We start from the raw sequence: 21,379 nt of genomic DNA, 5'->3' as shown, positions 1-21,379 counted from the left end.
AATGGGACAGTAGCATATTGCGTGTCTATCAGGATCTGAGCGTGGAAGTGGCCAGAAGGAGGGCAGGCTTCAATCAAGTTAAGGCGATCCTGTTTAAGAAGAAGGTGAAATTTGGGCTGCTATACCCAGGACGTCTTTGGGTCACGCACGAGGACCAGCACCATTATTTTGAGTTGCTCGAAGACGCGATGAACTTTGCCAAGAAGAAACGGCTGGTGCTGAACTGAGAACTTTCTGTTTTTAGTTGTAGCTTTTCTGAGTGACGTTTATACGTTTTGATTGTCGTTTATCTTCTGCATTTGAGTTTGAGTGAAGATGGGGGAAGTAAAAGTTATTCGATTCTATGGGTTTTCGGTGTTTTGGTGGGGGTGGCTTTTTACTTTTTATTACTTTAATTTGCACTATTGGCGGGGTTCGTTGTGGGTTTTTGTTCTGGGTTGTCTTGTATGGTAACTAGGGGATTGTTTGCGGTCGGTTTGATGAGGGAAGTAGTTTCGATGGGCGGGGGGGGGGAAAGAGGGGAGTGAGGGAACAATAGGTGGGAGACTTCTTGGCATCAGAGGCGAGGGCCATCAGGCTAGCTGGGTGAGCTAGTCTACGGAAGCACAGTGAGGGGGGGGTGTATATGATCAATATATGGCAGGGGTTAGGTTACAAAGTGCTAGGCGGGGGGGGTTACTCTGCTGACGAGGGAGGGACTTAGGATTTGGGACAGAGAGGAGATTGGGTTGGGGGCTGCCAGGAGGCAGGCCGATGGATGCACGGCACATGGCCTGGAGGCGGGCCCAGGAAAGGGGATGACTGATCGGCGGGGGGGGGGGGGGGGGGGCACGGTGCTCCCCTTAGTTGGGCTGATCACTTGGAATGTTAGTGGGTTGAATGGGCTGGTTAAGAGGGCAGGTGTGTTCGCGCATCTGAGGGCTCTGAAGGAGGACGTGGTAATGCTGCAGGAGACGCACCTGAAAGTGACGGATCAAGTCAGGCTAAGGAAGGGTTGGGTCAGTCAGGTCTTTCATTCGGGGCTGCACACCAAGACTAGAGGGGTGGCGATTTTAATGAATAAGCGGGTGCGAATAGGATGACCTTGGGCTATTTTAGACTGCACCGGGGGACAAGACAGGGATGTTCCCTCTCCCCACTGCTGTTTGCGTTAGCTAAAGAACCGCTGGCAATTGCTCTGAGAGCTTCAAGGGGCTGGCTCGGGGGGGGCGGTGGAACATAAGAGTCTCGCTGTATGCGGACGACCTGCTCTTATAAGTATCAGATCCAGGGGCAGGTGAAATTATGGCGATTTGGGGGGAATTTGGCCGGTTTTCGGGATATAAATTGAATATGACAGAGTGAGATGTTTGTAGTGAGAGGCAGCACGGTTTTGTGAAGGGGAGGTTGTGTCTCACTGACTTAGAACAAAGAACAAAGAAAATTACAGCACAGGAACAGGCCCTTCGGCCCTCCCAGCCTGCGCCGATCCAGGTCCTTTATCTAAACCTGTCTTCTATTTTCCAAGGATCTACTTCCCTTTGTTCCCCGCCCGTTCATATATCTGTCTAGATGCATCTTAAATGATGCTATTGTGCCCGCCTCTACCACCTCCGCTGGCAAAGCGTTCCAGGCACCCCCCATCCTCTGCGTAAAGAACTTTCCACGCACATCTCCCTTAAACTTTCCCCCCCTCACCTTGAAATCGTGACCCCTTGTAATTGACACCCCCACTCTTGGAGAAAGCATGTTGCTATCCACCCTGTCCATACCTCTCATAATTTTGTAGACCTCAATCAGGTCCCCCCTCAACCTCCGTCTTTCCAACGAAAACAATCCTAATCTACTCAACCTTTCTTCATAGCTAGCACCCTCCATACCAGGCAACATCCTGGTGAACCTCCTCTGCACCCTCTCTAAAGTATCCACATCCTTCTGGTAATGTGGCGACCAGAACTGCACGCAGTATTCCAAATGTGGGCTAACCAAAGTCCTATACAACTGTAACATGACCTGCCAACTCTTGTACTCAATACCCCGTCCGATGAAGGCAAGCATGCTGTATGCATTCTTGACCACTCTATCGACCTGCGTTGCCACCTTCAGGGTACAATGGACCTGAACTACCAGATCTCTCTGGACATCAATTTTCCCCAGGACTCTTCCGTTGACCGTATAGTCTGCTCTTGAATTAGATCTTCCAAAATGCATCACCTCGCATTTGCCTGTATTGAACTCCATCTGCCATTTCTCTGCCCAACTCTCCAATCTATCTATATTTTGCTGTATTCTCTGACAGTCCTCCTCGCCATCTGCAACTCCACCAATCTTAGTATCATCTGCAAGCTTGCTAATCAGACCACCTATACCTTCGTCCAGATCATTTATGTATATCACAAACAACAGTGGTCCGAGCACGGATCCCTGTGGAACACCGCTAGTCACCTTTCTCCATTTTGAGACATTCCCTTCCACCACTACTGTCTGTCTTCTGTTGCCCAGCCAATTCGTTATCCATCAGCTAGTACACCCTGAACCCCATACGACTTCACTTTTTCCATCAACCTGACATGGGAAACTTTATCAAACGCCTTACTGAAGTCCATGTATATGACATCTATAGCCCTTCCCTCATCAATTAACGTTGTCACTTCCTCAAAGAATTCTATTAGGTTTGTAAGACATGACCTTCCCTGCACAAAACCACGCTGCCTATCACTGATAACTCTATATTCTTCCAAATGTGAATAGATCCTATCCCTCAGTATCTTCTCCAACAGTTTGCCTACCACTGACGTCAAGCTCACAGGTCTATAATTCCCTGGATTATCCCTGCTACCCTTCTTAAACAAAGGGACAACATTAGCAATTCTCCAGTCCTCCGGGACCTCACCCGTGCTCAAGGATGCTGCAAAGATATCTGTTAAGGCCCCAGCTATTTCTTCCCTCGCTTCCCTCAGTAACCTGGGATAGATCCCATCCGGACCTGGGGACTTGTCCATCTTAATGCCTTTAGAATACCCAAAACTTTCCCCTTCCTTATGCCGACTTGACCTAGAGTATTTAAACATCCATCCTTAGCCTCAACATCTGTCATGTCCCTCTCCTTGGTGAATACCGATGCAAAGTACTCATTTCCTCTGACTCCACGCATAAATTCCCTCTTTTGTCTTGGGAGTGGGCCAATCCTTTCTCTAGTTACCCTCTTGCTCCTTATATACAAATAAAAGGCTTTGGGATTTTCCTTAACCCTGTTAGCCAAAGATATTTCATGACCCCTTTTAGCCCTCTTTATTGCGCGTTTGAGATTTGTCCTACTTTCCCATATTCCTCCAAAGCTTCATCAGATTTAAGTCGCCTAGATCTTATGTATGCTTCCTTTTTCATCTTAGCTAGTCTCACAATTCCACCTGTCATCCATGGTTCCCTAACCTTGCCATTTCTATCCCTCATTTTCACAGGGACATGTCTGTCCTGCACCCTAATCAACCTTTCCTTAAAAGACTCCCACATTTCAAATGTGGATTTACCCTTAAACAGCTGCTCCCAATCCACATTCCCTAGCTCCTGCAGAATTTTGTTATACTTGGCCTTTCCCCAATTTAGCACTCTTTCTTTAGGACCACTCTCGTCTTTGTCCATGAGTATTCTAAAACTTACGGAATTGTGATTGCTATTCCCAAAGTAATCACCGACTGAAACTTGAACTACCTGGCCGGGATCATTCCCCAATACCAGGTCCAGTATGGCCCCTTCCCGAGTTGGACTATTTACATACTGCTCTAAAAAAACTCTCCTGATGCTCCTTACAAATTCTGCTCCATCGACGCGTCCAACACTACACGAGTCCCATTCAATGTTGGGGAAGTTAAAATCTCCCATCACAACCACCCTATTGCTCCGACATTTTTCTATAATCGGTCTACATATTTGTACCTCTACTTCACGCTCGCTTTTGGGAGGCCTGTAGTAAAGTCCCAACAATGTTAGTGCACCCTTCCTATATCTTAGCTCTACCCACATTGCCTCAGTGCTCGAATCCTCCATCGTGCCCTCCTTAATCATAGCTGTAATATCATCTCTGACTTGATAGAGTTTTTCGAAGAAGTCACAAAGATGATTGATGCAGGTAGGGCAGTGGCCTTTGACAAGGTCCCTCATGGCAGACTGGTACAAAAGGTGAAGTCACACAGGATCAGAGGTGAGCTGCAAAGATTGATACAGAACTAGCTAGGTCATATAAGGCAGAGAGTAGCAATAGAAGGGTGCTTTTCTGATTGGAGGGCTGTGACTAGTGGTGTTCCGCAGGAATTAGTGCTGGGACCTTTGCTGTTCGTAGTATAAATAAATGATTTGGAGGAAAATGTAACTGGTCTGATGAGTAAGTTTGCGGACGACACAAAGGTTGCTGGAATTGCGATAGCGATGAGGACTGTCAGAGGATACAGCAGGATTTAGATCATTTGGAGATTTGGGCGGACAGGTGGCAGATGGAGTTTAATCCGGACAGATGTGAGGTAATGCATTTTGGAAGGTCTAATACAGGTAGGGAATATACAGCGAATGATAGAACCCTCAAGAGTATTGACAGTCAGAGAGGTCTAGGTGTACAAGTCCACAGGTGGAGAAGGTAGTCAAGAAGGCATACGGCATGCTTGCCTTCATTGGCCGGGGCATTGAGTATAAAAATTGGCAACTCATGTTGCAGCTGTATAGAGCCTTAGTTAGGCCACACTTGGAGAATAGTGTTCAATTCTGGTCGCCATACTACCAGTCGCCACACTACCAGAAGAATGTGGAGGCTTTAGAGAGGGTGCAGAAGAGACTTACCAGGATGTTGCCTGGTATGGAGGGCATTAGCTACGAGGAGCGGTTGAATAAACTTGTTTTGTTCTCACTAGAACGATGGAGGTTGAGGGGCGACCGGATAGAGGTCTACAAAGTTATGAGGGGCATAGACAGTGTGGCTGGTCAGAGGCTTTTTCCCAGGGTAGAGGGGTCAATTACTAGAGGGCATAGGTTTAAGGTGCGAGCGGCAAGGTTTAGAGGAGATGTACGAGGCAAGTTTTTTTTAAATTAAAACATTTTTTTTTTTTTTTTTTTTTTACAGAGGGTATAGTGGGTGCCTGGAACACGCTGCCGGAGGTGGTGGTGGAAGGAGGGACGATAGTGACATTTAAGGGGCATCTTGACAAATACATGAATAGGATGGGAATAGAGGGATACGGACCTAGGAAGTGTAGAAGATTGTAGTTTAGATAGGCAGCATGGTCGGCACAGGCTTGGAGGGCCGAAGGGCCTGTTCCTGTGCTGTACTTTTCTTTGTTCTTTGATTTGGAAGATGAAAATGTAGAATCAGTTTGGATGGAGACTGAAAAAGTCACTGGTGGGATAGTTCATGCCCCCCCCCCAACCACTCGAACAGCTACTTTGTTGGACGGAGTATAAATCAAAGAATATCTCTAAGAACAGATTGTGTTTGTGTGCTGTACAGCTGTAAATGTCAGAACATTGAAGACAGGAATATATATAAAAAGCACCATAAATAATTTAGTTAAGTAATTATTTAAAGCACATTAAGGATGACAGGGCAGGCGATGTGTCAGGGCTGCAGCATGTGGGAGTTCCTGGGTAACTTGGTGATCCTGGGCAAGCACATCTGCGATTAGTGTTTGCAGCTTGAGGAACTTTGGCGCAGAATCATTGAGCTAGAGGCTGTGGATACTGCGGCACACCAGGGAGGGAGAGTGTTACCTGGATGCTGTTTCAGGATAGGGTCTTATTGGTTTGGAAAGTGGTCAGGGACAGGAGGGTGTGACTGCAGCTGAGGCAAATAAGGGGATCAAGAGAGTCAACCTCTGCAATTGTCCAACAGGTTTGAGGTTCTTTCAGTTTGTGTGGATGAGTGTGGGGCTGTATGGAGAGTGGATGAGTTAGCTGGCCATGGCACAGGATGCCATTGAAGTGAGGGAGCACATAAGAATGTAGTGGTAGTAGGACACAGTATAGTGAGGGGGTAGACGCTGTTCTTTGCAGCAAGGAGCCAGAGTCCAGATGGTTGTGTTGCCCAGTATTAGGGTTTGGGGATATGCTCAGGGCTGGTGAGGAACTTGCAGTGTGAGGGGGAGGATCCCATTGTTGTGGTCCATGTAGGTACCAATGACATAGGTAGAATGAGGAAAGAGGTTTTGCATAGAGTTTGAGGAGCTAGGCAACAAAACTAAACAATAGAATCGCCAAGGTTATAATCTCTGGGTTATTACTTGAGCCGCACACAAATTGGCATAGGGTGCATAAAATTAGAGAGATGAATAGGTGGCTCAAAGACTAGTGTGGAAGAAGTGCGTTTTGGTTCGTGGGAAACTGGCATCAGTACTGGTGAAAGTGGGGGCTGTAGTATTGGGACGGTCTACATCTGAACCGTGCTGAGACCAATGCTCTTGCAAACAGCATAACTAGGGAAGTAAGGAGGGCTTTAAACTAAATAGAGGGGGGGATTGTTCTGGAGAGAGGATATGTAGACTTACAAAGAAAAAGGATATGGCAGCATTGCAAGGCAGCAATTTAGGTAATGATACCCAGAGTGTGACAGGAAGGGATAGCGTACAAACATTAAAAAATAGCAGTAAATAATATAAAAAGTGGTGGAAAAAACTGTAAAAATGAATGGCTCTTTACTTAAAACGCATGTAGTATTCGGCGCAAAATAAATGAGTTAGCGTGACAAATTGAGATCATGTGTTTGATTTTATACCCATTACCGAGATGTGGTTACAAAGTGATCAAAGCCGGGAACTCAATATTCAGGGGTATGTGAATTTTCATAAGGACGGGCAGGAAGAAAAGGGTAGTGGGATAGCTTTGGTAGCAAGAAATCATCTTGGAACAGACGATGTGGAATTCAAATGGGTGGAGGGAAGAAATAACAACGGGAAGATGACATTGGTGTGAGTAGTCTATCAGGCCTCCAAACAGCAGCTATACTGTAGGATGGAGAATAAATCAGGAGATAGGAGGGCACATAAAAAAGGCACTATTTTAATTTTGGGTGACTTTAATCTGCATGTGAATTATGAAAACCAAATTGGCAGAGGTAGCCATGAGGAAGAATTCATTGTGTATTTGGGACAGTTTCCTTGAACAATATGTGGTGGATCCAACCAATGATCAGGCTATTTTTGATCTGATAATGTGTAATAAGGCAGGTTTAATAAACAATCTCGGAGTAAAAGATCCCCTAGGAAACAGTGACCATAACATGGTAGAATTTAGCATTCAGGTATGAGAATAAGAACCGTGGGTCAGAAACAACTGCGCTAAAATTAAAGAAGGATAATTACAAAGGAATAAAGACAGAGTTGGCTGGAGTGGACTGTGAAAGGAGTTCAGCACGAAAGATCAGCAATGGCAGATATTTATGAAAATAGTTCATAAATATCCGAGTGAGGAAGGAGATAAATCACCTTTGTTAATCAAGGAGGTTAAAGATAGTATTGAGCTGAAAGATAAAACATACAATGCGGTAAAGAGGTGAGCCAGAGGATTGGAAAAGTTTTAAAAACCAACAAAGGGCAGCACGGTAGCATTGTGGGTAGCACAATTGCTTCACAGCTCCAGGGTCCCAGGTTCGATTCCGGCTTGGGTCGCTGTCTGTGCGGAGTCTGAATATCCTCCCCGTGTGTGCGTGGGTTTCCTCCGGGTGCTCCGGTTTCCTCCCACAGTCCAAAGATGTGCAGGTTAGGTGGATTGGCCTTGCTAAATTGCCCTTAGTGTCCAAAAATTGCCCTTAGTGTTGGGTGGGGTTACTGGGTTATGGGGATAGGGTGGAGGTGTGGGCTTGGGTAGGGTGCTCTTTCCAAGAGCCGGTGCAGACTCGATGGGCCGAATGGCCTCCTTGTGCACTGTAAATTCTATGTCTATGTCCAAAAGATGACCAACAAAAAGGAGGAAGATGATAAACTATGAGGGTAAACGTGCAAGTAATATAAAAACGGACAGTATAAATTTATAAAATGGATGGGAGAAACCAAAGTAAACATAGGCCCCTTAGAGAATGAGACTGGGCAATTAATAATGCAGAACCAGGAAATGGAGAGGAGTTAAATGGACCGTTTAAAAAAGGACCGCGGAATAAGGATGGGGTGACACTGGAACACAAACCGAAATCTCGAAATCTCCGTGTCAGTCTTCATGGCAGTCTTCAGCACGGATTTGTGAGGGGTAGGTCTTGCCTTACAAGTCTTATTGAATTCTTTGAGGAGGTGACCAAGCATGTGGATGAAGGTAAAGCAGTGGATGTAGTGTACATGGATTTTAGTAAGGCATTTGATAAGGCTTATGCAGAAAGTAAGGAGGCATGGGATAGTGGGAAATTTGGCCAGTTGGATAACGAACTGGCTAACCGATAGAAGTCAGAGAGTGGTGGTGGATGGCAAATATTCAGCCTGGATCCCAGTTACCAGTGGCGTACTGCAGGGATCAGTTCTGGGTCCTCTGCTGTTTGTGATTTTCATTAATGACTTGGATGAGGGAGTTGAAGGGTGGGTCAGTAAATTTGCAGACGATACGAAGATTGGTGGAGTTGTGGATAGTGAGGAGGGCTGTTGTCGGCTGCAAAGAGACATAGATAGGATGCAGAGCTGGGCTGAGAAGTGGCAGATGGAGTTTAACCCTGAAAAGTGTGAGGTTGTCCATTTTGGAAGGACAAATATGAATGCGGAATACAGGGTTAACGGTAGAGTTCTTGGCGATGTGGAGGAGCAGAGAGATCTTGGGGTCTATGTTCATACATCTTTGAAAGTTGCCACTCAAGTGGATAGAGCTGTGAAGAAGGCCTATGGTGTGCTCGCGTTCATTAACAGAGGGATTGAATTTAAGAGCCGTGAGGTGATGATGCAGCTGTACAAAACTTTGGTAAGGCCACATTTGGAGTACTGTGTACAGTTCTGGTCGCCTCATTTTAGGAAGGATGTGGAAGCTTTGGAAAAGGTGCAAAGAAGATTTACCAGGATGTTGCCTGGAATGGAGAGTAGGTCTTACGAGGAAAGGTTGAGGGTGCTAGGCCTTTTCTCATTAGAACAGAGAAGGATGAGGGGCGACTTGATAGAGGTTTATAAGATGATCAGGGGAATAGATAGAGTAGACAGTCAGAGACTTTTTCCCCGGGTGGAACAAACCATTACAAGGGGACATAAATTTAAGGTGAAAGGTGGAAGATATAGGAGGGATATCAGAGGTAGGTTCTTTACCCAGAGAGTAGTGGGGGCATGGAATGCACTGCCTGTGGAAGTAGTTGAGTCGGAAACATTAGGGACCTTCAAGCAGCTATTGGATAGGTACATGGATTACGGTAAAATGATATAGTGTAGATTTATTTGTTCTTAAGGGCAGCACGGTAGCATTGTGGATAGCACAATTGCTTCACAGCTCCAGGGTCCCAGGTTCGATTCCGGCTTGGGTCATTGTCTGTGCGGAGTCTGCACGTCCTCCCCGTGTCTGCGTGGGTTTCCTCCGGGTGCTCCGGTTTCCTCCCACAGTCCAAAGATGTGCAGGTTAGGTGAATTGGCCAATGATAAATTGCCCTTAATGTCCAAAATTGCCCTTGGTGTTGGGTGGAGGTGTTGAGTTTGGGTAGGGTTCTCTTTCCAGGAGCCGGTGCAGACTCAAAGGGCCGAATGGCCTCCTTCTGCACTATAAATTCAATGATAATCTATGATTAATCTAGGACAAAGGTTCGGCACAACATCGTGGGCCGAAGGGCCTGTTCTGTGCTGTATTTTCTATGTTTTTCTATGGTAGAAAACTCATAGCATTCAAAAATAAATACCCAAGGGGCAAAAGAGTGGTGGGAGTTGGGATAGGGTCTGGTAGGTAATTAACACTAACTAGCACAAGAGAAAAAGTACTAGGCAAATGAATGGAGCTAAAGGCCAATAGGTCCTCTGGACCTGATGGGTTCTAGGATATTGAAGAATAATCTTCCAAGAATCCTTAAATTCTTGGAAAGTCCCAAAGGATTGAAATGCCAATGTAACACCCTTATTCAAAAAAAGGAGACAGACAAAAAAAAAGGTAATTATAGGCCAGTTAGCTTAACATCTTTGGGAAACTGTTAATCTTTATTAGTGTCACAAGTAGGCTTATATTAACACTGCAATGAAGTTACTGTGAAAATCCCCCAGTCGCCATCCAGTCGCCATACACTGAGGGAGTTCAGAATGTCCATTTTGCCCAACAAGCACGTCTTTTGGGACTTGTGGGAGGAAACCAGAGCACCCGGGGGAAACACACGCAGTCATGGGGAGAACAAAGAATACAGCACAGGAACAGGCCCTTCGGCCCACCAAGCCTGTACCGGTCATGATACTACCATTGGCCAAAACCCTCCGCACTTCCTGGTGCCATATCCCTCTATACCCATCCTATCCATGTATTTGTCGAGATGCATTTTGAACGGTGTTAATGTATCTGCTGTCAGAGCCTCCCCTGGCAATGCGTTCCAGGCACTCACCACCGTGTAAAAAACCCGCTTCATACATCTCCTCTAAACTTTGCCGCATGGACTTTAAACCTATGCCCCCTGGTGACTGACCCCTCCATCTTGCGAAAGAGTGCCTGCCCATCCACTCTATCCATGCCCGTTGTAATTTGGTAGACCTCTATCAGATCACTCCATAACCTCCGTCATTCGAATGAAAACAGTCAGTCTATTCTCCGCATAGCTGACCTCCTCTGCACGCTATCCAAAGCCTCCACATCCTTCTGGTAGCGTGGCGACCAGAACTGTGCGCAATATTCCAAGTGCGACTGCACCAAGGGTCTATACAACTGTAGCATGACATGCCATTTTTTATTCTTGATGCCCTGTCCAATGAAGGCAAGCATTCTGTATGTATTCTTGACTACCTTGTCCACTTGTGTTGCCACTTTTAATGATCTGTGGACCTGCACGCCCAAATTTCTCTGACTTTCCATATTCCCAAGATTTTTGCCATTTATGGTATATTTCCCCTCCATGTTAGACCTACCAAAATGCATTACCTCACATTTGTCTGAAATAAACTCCATTTGGCATTTCTCTGTGCAAGTCTCCAACCTATCTAGGTCCTGCTGTATCCTCTGACAATCCTCAACACTATCACGCAGACTCCGCACAGACAGTGACTCAAGCCAGGAATTGAACCCAGGTCCCTGGTGCTGTGAAGCAACAATGCTAACTACTGTGCTACCATGCTGCCTGAAGAGTCCAGTCATAGGGGATGTAATAGCAGATCTTTTAGAAATACATAATATAATCAAGCAGAGTCAGCATGGCTTCATGAAGGGGAAATCACGCCAGACAAATTTACTAGAATTCTTTGAGGTGGTAATGAGCAGGATAGATAAAGGGAACCAGTAGATGTAATATAATTGGATGTCCAAAAAGCTTATGTACCACACAAAAGGCTACTTAATAAGAGCCCATGGTGTTGGAGGTAGCATGATAGCTATAGCTTACTAATAGAAGACAGCGTTGGGATGAGAGGTATTTTCACAATGGCAATCTGCAATTAGTGGAGTGCTGCAAGGATCATTGTTGAGGCCGAAAGTATTTACAATAACATGACTTGGACAAGGGAAGTGAATGTGCTATTGCCATGTTTGTTTATATTACTGGTAAAGGAGATACTACAAATCGACAGGGGGTATGTGGAGACCCCTGAGGCAGGGCTTTTAAGAGAACGGCGGCTACAGGCGGAGTTCGGCTTGTTAACCATAGGGAGGGCGGTAGAGCAGCTGAGAAAGACGAGGGGGGCGATTTATGAGCATGGAGAGAAGGCCAGCAGAATGCTTGCACAGCAACATAGAAAGAGGGAGGCAGCCAAGGAGATAGGGAAAGTAAAGGATGGAGATGGGAACCTAGTGGGAGACTCAGCAAGGGTGAATAAGGCATTTAAGGAGTTTTATAGCAGGCTGTATGGGTCGGAATCCCCACCGGGGCCACAGGGGATGAGGCACTTCCTAGGGGGGGCTGAATTTCCCGAAGGTCGACGGGGAGCTGGTAGAAGGGCTGGGGGCCCCGATCGGGATCGAAGAGATAGCAGAGGGTCTGAAGGCCATGCAGTCGGTAAAGCCCCGGGGCCAGGTGGGTACCCACCGGAGTTCTACAAAAGGTTTGCTGGGATATTGGGGCCGCTGTTGATGAGGACATTCAATGAGGCAAGGGAGAGAGGGTTGCTTCCCCCGACGATGTCACAGGTGACGATCTCGCTGATTCTGAAGCGGGATAAGGATCCGGAGCTGTGTGGGTCCTACAGGCCGATATCCCTATTGAATGTGGACGCCAAACTGTTGGCCAAAATTTTGTCCTTTAGGATTGAAGGCTGTGTTCCGGATGTGATTGGGGAGGACCAGACGGGGTTCATTAAGGGAAGGCAGTTGGTGTCCAATGTAAGGAGGTTGCTAAATGCGATCATGTTGCCCTCAGAAGGTAAGGAGGTGGAGGTAGTGGTCGCATTGGACGCAGAGAAGGCTTTTGATCGAGTAGAATGGGAATATCTGTGGGAGGTACTGGGACGGTTCGGATTTGGGCTGGGCTTTATTAACTGGGTCAGGTTGCTGTATCAGGCTCCTGTGGCAAGCGTACGGACAAATAGGACGACATCGGACTATTTTAGGCTACACCGGGGAACGAGACAGGGGTGCCCCCTCTCCCCACTGTTCACGCTGGCTATAGAGCCGCTGGCAATTGCGCTGAGAGCCTCAAGGGGCTAGAAGGGATTGGTCCGGGGGGGGGGGGGGGGGATGAAACACAGAGCCTCGCTCTCCGCAGATTACCTGCTCCTGTATGTATCGGACCCAGCAGAGGGGATGTAAGAAATCATGAGGATTCTGGGGGAATTTGGCTGGTTTTCGGGGTACAAACTAAATATGGGGAAAAGTGAGATGTTTGTGATCCAGGCAAGGGGAACTGCCGTTTAGAGTGGTCGGGGGAAGTTTTAGGTATCTAGGCATCAAAGTGGCGCGGGAATGGGGGCGGCTGCACAAACTTAATCTGGCCCGTCTGGTGGACCAAATGAAGGATGATTTTCAGAGGTGGGACGCGCTCCCGTTGTCATTAGCTGGGAGGGTCCAGACGGTGAAGATGACGGTCCTTCCGAGATTTCGGTTTGTGTTCCAGTGTCTCCCCATCCTTATTCCGCGGTCCTTTTTTAAACAGACATTTAACTCCTCTCCATTTCCTGGTTCTGCATTATTATTTGGAGGGAGCATCGATCTGGTCTCCAATCTGTAACAACCATCGTTTTGCCCCAGGAAGGATGGAGTTTTGGAGATGGCAGAAGGCAGGAATTGAGAGGATGAGGATATGTTTATAGAAGGGAGCTTTCCTAGCTTGAGGGAAATTTGCATTGGCGAGGGGAAACAAATTTAGGTATCTGCAGGTGCGGGACTTCCTAGTGAAGCAGTTGAGGCTCCTTCATTAAATGTTTTTAAGATAAAGATAGATATTTTTTTGAAGAATAAAGGGATTAAGGGTTATGGTGTTCGGGTCGGAAAGTGGAGCTGAGTCCAAAAAAGATGATCTCATTGAATGGCGGAGCAGGCTCGAGGGGCCAAATGGCCTACTCCTGCTCCTTGTTCTTATGTAGACAGGTCTCAACATTCCCGCTCCTACCACCAAGGGAGATTCAGGATAGGGTAGTCTTCAAAGTGTGGGTGGGAGAAGGGAAGGTCTCCGACATCTATAAGGAGCTCATGGGGTCAGAGGACACGCAGACTGAGGAGCTGAAGCGCAAGTGGGAGGAGGAGTTAGGAGGAGAGATAGAGGATGGTCTCTGGGCGGAGGCGTTGAGTAGAGTCAACACGTCCACAACATGCGCCAGGCTCAGCCTGATACAGTTAAAGGTCGTTCACCGGGCTCACATGATAGTGGCCTGGATGTGCAGGTTCTTTGGGGTAGAAGATAGTTGTGCAAGGTGTGCGGGGGGGGGGCAGCGAACCATGTCCACATAGAACACAGAACATAGAAAATACAGCACAGAACAGGCCCTTCGGCCCACGATGTTGTGCCGAACCTTTGTCCTAGATTAATCATAGATTATCATGTTTTGAACATGTCCAAAGCTCAGGGAATTCTGGCAGGGGTTTGCGGACGTCATGTCCACGGTATTAAAAACAAGGGTGACACAGAGTCCGGAGGTGGCGATTTCTGATGTGTCGGAAGGAGGAGAAAGAGGCAGATGTTATGGCCTTTGCTTCCCTGGTGGCCCGGAGGCAGATATTATTAGCTTGGAGGAACTCAAAGCCCCCGAAGTCGGAGACCTGGCTATCTGACATGGCTAGCTTTCTCTGCTTGGGAGAAAATCAAGTTTGCCTTGAGAGGGTCATTGCTCGGGTTCACCCGGAGGTGGCAACCGTTCGTCGACCTCTTTGCAGAAAATTAAACGTCAGCAGAGGTACCACCGATCCTAACCTGAAGGTGAATCAAGGTCAGACTTGCCTTTTGTGGGTGACCCAACACTGGTAAAAAGCCTGTGGTTAAAATGACAACGGAGTGAGGTGGACAGCACCCATAATCACACTCAACACAGAGACTAAGGAATAGGGAGGGGATTGCGCCTCTCTGCTGACACCCGTTAGGAAATGGTAACTCAACACACTGTCCCTCAATTAGTCCAGATAAAGAGTCGCAATATCTTTGCTGAAACAGCCTAATCTGTCAGAGTGTCGATTCAACAGGTACAATCAGCCTCAGTATTTCTGGATTAATAAACCAGTTGGGCTCCTGCCCTGGTCTGCCATCTCCAGCCTGAAGTGTGGGTATGAACAAAGATTCAGCTCCACTATGATGTTACCCATGGTCAAACACTCTAATGCACGGCAAGTGGGAGGACCTTTAAGAATGCTCAGGAGACCTGATCTCTCTTGGAACTCAATCCCCACCTTGAATCTCAGCACCAATGAGGATAAAATTATAAAGAGCATTTTCTACACATCAAATCATGGCATGATATTGTAACCGATTATACTTCTAAATGCACTCGCCGAACATTAGCAAAGGCAATAATACCTTGGTTCCAATTTCGCATACATCAATGGGATCATTGTCTCCACGACATTTAGTTGATTCATCCAAGTGACCTGGGTCTTCCCAAGTCTGTAAAAACAAAGAGCACAGTGGGCATAACAGACAGATGACCATTGACTCACCAAGCCCCCAATCCACATGGCGCACTAAGCCCATCAAAGTCAAAATCCACAGTGCTCCTTCAGCCCATCGAGCCCCCAATCCAGTGTACCCTCTGTCCATCAAACTCCCAATTCACAGTGCACAACTCAGCCCATGGAGCCCCCAATCCAGTGCACCCTCAGCCCATGGAGCCCCCAATCCAGTGCGCCCCCAATCCAGTGCAGCCTCAGCCCATGGAGCCTCCAATCCAGAGTGCCCTCAGCCCATGGAGCCCGCAATCCAGAGCACCCTCAGCCTATGGAGCCCCCAATCCAGAGCGCCCTCAGCCTATAGAGCCCCCAATCCAGTGCACCCTCAGCCCATGGAGCCCCCAATCCAGTGCTCCCTCAGCCCGAGCCACCAATCCAGAGTGCCCTCAGCCCATGGAGCCCCCAATCCAGTGCACCCTCAGCCCATGGAGCCCCCAATCCAGTGCTCCCTCAGCCCGAGCCACCAATCCAGAGTGCCCTCAGCTCATGGAGCCCCCAATCCAGTGCACCCTCAGCCCATGGAGCCCCCAATCCAGTGCATCCTCAGCCCATGGAGCCCCCAATCCAGAGTGCCCTCAGCCCATGGAGCCCCCAATCCAGTGCACCCTCAGCCCATGGAGCCCCCAATCCAGAGTGCCCTCAGCCCATGGAGCCCCCAATCCAGAGTGCCCTCAGCCCATGGAGCCCCCAATACAGAGTACCCTCAGCCCATGGAGCCCCCAATCCAGTGCACCCTCAGCCCATGGAGCCCCAATCCAGTGCACCCTCAGCCAATGGTGCACCCAATCCAGAGTGCCCTCAGCCCATGGAGCCCCCAATCCAGAGTGCCCTCAGCCCATGGAGCCCCCAATCCAGTGCACCCTCAGCCCATGGAGCCCCCAATCCAGTGCACCCTCAGCCCATGGCGCCCCCAATCCAGTGCACCCTCAGCCCATGGAGCCCCCAGTCCAGTGCACCCTCAGCCCATGGAGCCCCCAATCCAGTGCACCCTCAGCCCATGGAGCCCCCAATCCAGTGCTTCCTCAGCCCGAGCCCCCATATTCAATTGATCTGACCCACTGAGCAGGGGTGTTTTTGCTTTGACCCATCAACCCCACCCTCCTGATCTCTTTGGCTCCAAACCCAATATCCACAGTATCCCTTTGACGCTTTTCAAATACCCCTGAATCCCATTGATTGACAGTAACCAACCCATTTGTTCTCAAAGACCAATAACATTTCTTGTTTCATTCCATGCATGGACAAGTAAACTCTGCTACACACTCACCGACTGAAAACTATCGGTCATGGACAGAGCATCCCTCACCCACCATTAAGGTCAGGGACAGAGCATCCCTCACCCACCATTAGGGTCAGGGACAGAGCATCCCTCACCCACCATTAGGGTCAGGGACAGAGCATCCCTCACCCACCATCAAGGTCAGGGACAGAGCATCCTTCACCCACCATTAGGGTCAGGGGCAGAGCATCCTTCACCCACCATTAGGGTCAGGGACAGAGCATCCCTCACCCACCATTAGGGTCAGGGACAGAGCATCCCTCACCCACCATTAGGGTCAGGGACAGAGCATCCCTCACCCACCATTAAGGTCAGGGACAGAGCATCCCTCACCCACCATTAGGGTCAGGGACAGAGCATCCCTCACCCACCATTAGGATCAGGGACAGACAAATGACCCAAATGCAATTATCAATGCTGGCTAAAAACCCAACTTGAAAGGACATGACAGGAATAGAAACAGGAGCCTGTAGTTGAGTCTAGAATTGCTGTCCTGAGCCAAGATTAGGATTCTCTTCAGGCTGCCATTCAGTTTTATAGCCTCAAGTTCAAAAATTATGTCCAAGCTAAACTGAAGCATGGCGATAAGGCAAAATTGCCCAAAGAACAGTCCCTGGTCAGACCACAAAATCAATAAAATAAACATTGAGTATTATAAATACTTGTAAATACATAAGCATATGAAGCAAATCTCTGTTGATTGCTCCCTGAAGTGTGGGGAAATTTTATTAGCAATGTCGGTCAGCTTTGGTTCTGAATTCAACCTGCTGCCAGTTCATGGTCGAATTCTAGCACACGTCCAAAGTAAACAGACGGCGCAAACTCTCCACGTCACACAGCCGTTGGTAACAGGACAAGGTCCATGTCCAAGCTTTGCTGCGAATTACAACTTTCACTGTGTCATTAACATTGAGTCAACAATCCACAGTACTTCAGTCAAGGAAAATAGGTGTTGAGGCAAAGATGAAATTGGTTAACCCAAAATCAAAGGTTTAAGGAGGGTCAAAGGAAGAGTGGAAAGTGGAAGGGTTTAGAGACAGAATACAAGAGTGTGAATCATCGCTGATGATATAACTGCAAGCAATATTGAGCAAAGGGGGAAGCAGAAGAGTTCAGGGTGTAAGGGACAAAGTTAGTGAGGGGAAATAGCAGTTGCAATTGTGAATATGTTACAGAGCTAGGGATGGGGAGGCAATGGATAGATTTGAGAATGGGAATGGTGGCATAGTGTAATGTCACTGGATTAGTAATCAAGAGGCCACAGCTAATGCTCTGGGGACACAGGTTCAAATCCTATCACGGCATTGAATCCGAAATTCAATAAAAATTTGCATTTGAAAGCTAGCATTTGAAATCTGTAAACAATGAAACTATCCCATATTGTTGTAAAAACCCATCTAGTTGATTCATGTCCTTGAGGGAAGGAAATCTTCCGTCTTCACCCAGTCTGGCCTACGTGCAACTCCAGGCCCACAACAACACAGTTGACTCTTAACTGCCCTCTGAAATGGTCTAGCAGCTCATTCAGTTCAAGAGCAATTAGGGATGGACACAAATGCTGGCCTTGCCAGTGAAGCCCACGACCCAAAGAGGGATGATATTGATAGCTGGGATCAGAGTTTATGACAGCAACTGAAGACAATGACTTTGGCTCTTCCCAACAATTTGTTTGAGATCATTGCTGTCCATCCAGAACTAGATGTCGAACAAGCAATGTGACAACACGGTTTGTTTGAGAGATGCTGATTTGTGTTTACTCAGCCTTTATGCGGAAGCTGGCTCTATGTCTAAGATGGCATTGCCAATGGGCAACACAGATCAATTGGGGCCCTGGATCCCATGGCCACTGCTGCCAGGTATAGATCCTTGCGGTTCTCTGCAGGCACAAGAAAACAACTGCCTCAAAACTAGAACCCCAATTGCTTCTGGCCAATATAGGCATCGGTCTTCACTTAGAAGTGCTCATCTCTGAAAGTGTGGCCTTTTTGAAATGAAATAAAGGACTATCAACAAAGGGTTGTTGCGCTTATACACATCTTTACAACTCACCTGTGGTAGAGCCCCATAGTTCCAAATATAGCCCTTATGAGGGAAAACATTTGCCACATAACGCATATTCCCTTTCTTAACATCTTGCTTGATTGGGTTCAATGGCTCTGTTGTTGCAATCTGAAAACGTAGAAACACAATATTCAGTTAAGTTTCCTGTTGAAAGCATGCAACCACCTCAGTGCATCCTCTGCACTTTCTTTTCCTGGTTCTTCATTATGCTGTACAGGCAACAACTGCGCCAGCACATAGCATAGGATTCTTGCCCTTTTACAACCGGTGAGATATGATTCTACCCTCACCCTTTGTCCCCAGCCAGCTCATCTCCCCACAGGATACCGCAGAGCGAGGGGCCAAGGGGAACTGGATATGTGCAGCAAGGCGAGAAGCAGCCAATCAAAATAAGTAGTGGTGGTGTGGGGAGCTGCCACGCAGAAGGGTAAAGGGCACATTGGAGGGTGTGGCGAAGGAGGCAGGAGAACCTGTGTCAGTAGCTGCTAAAGGGGAAATATGCTGATATTTCAATGCGATTTCACAATGTTTCAGTGTTTGATGCTCTGGATACTGACACAGGTACTGACATTCAATACCAGAGCTAAAAAGGTTTACCATCTCCATTTACTGTTTGCACAGCCACCTCGGATGCAATTCAGCACTCATTTAACTTTGTTTTATATCTATTTTTAATTCTTTGCAATCCCAATTTTATTCTACACTTGCACTATTTTTCTTACCACTGCAATATGCCCGAGCTGATAACTAGCCCATTCTCCCCCACACAACCATTCACTTGTGGCTTCCTCGCTGATCATTGTGTCGACACCCTGGGCGCTCAGTTCCAGCCCCACAGATCCCGGAGTCCCAACGCAAGCGAATTAACAATAATTTGCGTATTTTCCGGAGATCTTTAACCCTTGGCTGCTCAAATGAGTTACAGGCACCAAATTTATCAGAAAAAACATTAACAAACTCCTTATTTATAACAAGAATAAAAGAGGAACATATAAAGGAAATAATGGAACGATGGTCTACTAGTCTACCGAATGCCAAAGCCCCGTCCCACCCTCCACCATGACACTCAAGACAGACACCTGGTAATGGGTTAGGGAAAGAATTAAAATGGGAACTGAAGGAAAAGGTTTGAGATGAATCTTTGCTGCTGTGGTTGTGGCCTCTGTAGGCGCCGATCTTCTCAGCCATGCGACCCTCTAGGGAATGGATTTATACGAGATTCAGGTCGGTGCAATTCTGTCCTTCTCCCACCAGACGGAGCCTTACACGGGATTCAGGTCGATGCAATTCTGTTCTTCGACCACAAGGTGGAGCCTCCATCTCCGAGATATTACTGGAACTTCATACCAGTAATTACAAACTTTTTGATTGTCTGATCTCTGTGCATGGACTCCGCTGTATTAGGAAGCGAATTCTCAGTTTAGACTTTTCCCAGTCAGATAGAAGATTAATGTATTACAGACCTGGTTAGAAACTGCTTGCAGTCTTTCACTGTAGGCGATCCACGGTCCCAGGTTCGATCCCTGGCTTGGGTCACTATCTGTGCGGAGTCTGCACATCCTCCCCGTGTGTGCGTGGGTTTCCTCCGGGTGCTCCGGTTTCCTCCCACAATCCAAAGATGTGCAGGTTAGGTAGATTGGCCATGCTAAATTGCCCTTGGTGTCCAAAAAAGGTTAGCTGGGGTTACTGGGCTACGACGGAGGTGTGGGCTTATGTAGGGTGCTTTTTCCAAGAGCCGGTGCAGACTCAATGGGCCGAATGGCCTCCTTCTGCACTGTAAATTCTATGTCTATGAGTGCCTTCACAGGTCCGGATAGGAGCCTTTTAAATCGCCTGGCAGAGAGCGAGTCTTCCAGCTGCTTTCTGCCTGTGTCATCTCACAGAACTCAGGACAAAAGGAGCTCTTCACATGACCCTCCTTTCTTCCAAAAGATTCCAAATGGCTCCAACCATCACAAGCAACAGATGGCGTCTCAGAATTCCAGATTCACCAATTGGTTACTTCCAAGTCTATCAAACTGACATCACAGGCTCTGCCACAGAACCTAAAGGGGAAATCCTGGGCTAGTTCAGTAGACCAGGGGGTGTCTCGGTTTGCCTAAAGTCTGTAACGCAAGCAAAAATCCCAATGTTGCAGCAGCTAACAAGGCAGCTGCAGATTAAAGTCATTCAGCAGGACAGGAATTTTTAAAAAACAAAACAGAAATACAACAGTATCCTAACACCATCCACTGCTAAAGGTGAGGGAGAGAGAGCTGGAGTGTACAGGTGAGTTAGAGGGTGCCAGCCAGAACAGGAGAGATATAATAAAAAGAGCAGAATTACAAGACAGCAGCATCACGGAGAAAGTTGAGTGTGTGTCAGTCTAGGTGTGTAAAGATTGCAACTCCATCAGAAATAAGAGCTTAAAACTTTATTTTTATTGAAGAATTTTTTCATTATAAAGGAATAACACTGCACTATACCATCAATACATAAAGATACAATTACTCAACTCACTTTACCCAACTCCTCAAACGTATAACTAAAAGCCCCCAAAAGCTGATGGTGACTAATCCTGAAAAAGAAAATGAATGGCTGCCATCTCAAGAAGAACCCTTTTACCGATCCCCGAATGATGTACTTGACCATCTCCAAATATAAGAACTCCCTTAGGTCACCCAGCCAGGCTGAGGCACTGGCAGGAGTTAGATCTCTCCACCCCAGCAGAACTCGCCTCTGAGTCATCAACGAGGCAAAGGCGAGGACATCTTCTTTAAAACCCCCGCCTACAGCAGTGGCCAGTCTGAAATCCAGAATATGGTCTAAATCCATGATGCAGGAATTGCCAAAGCAAGTACAACATTTGGCAGACTTTGAACA

General features: G+C 47.3%; 1 protein-coding gene across 1 annotated transcript in view; it reads right to left on the bottom strand.

Moving 5' to 3' along the window:
* The window catches only part of LOC140392960 (inorganic pyrophosphatase-like), a 148,217-nt gene that overhangs the window by 103,682 nt on the left and 23,156 nt on the right, over positions 1-21,379 (bottom strand). Inside the window, 2 exon segments of the mRNA XM_072478772.1 lie at positions 15,009-15,115; positions 18,506-18,625. Coding sequence (XP_072334873.1) covers positions 15,009-15,115; positions 18,506-18,625 — 227 coding nt within the window.

This window comes from Scyliorhinus torazame, chromosome 16 (assembly GCF_047496885.1).
Source record: "Scyliorhinus torazame isolate Kashiwa2021f chromosome 16, sScyTor2.1, whole genome shotgun sequence".
Lineage (NCBI taxonomy): Eukaryota > Metazoa > Chordata > Chondrichthyes > Carcharhiniformes > Scyliorhinidae > Scyliorhinus > Scyliorhinus torazame.
The sequence above is the reverse complement of the archived record's forward strand: the minus strand, read 5'-3'. Positions and strand labels throughout refer to the sequence as shown.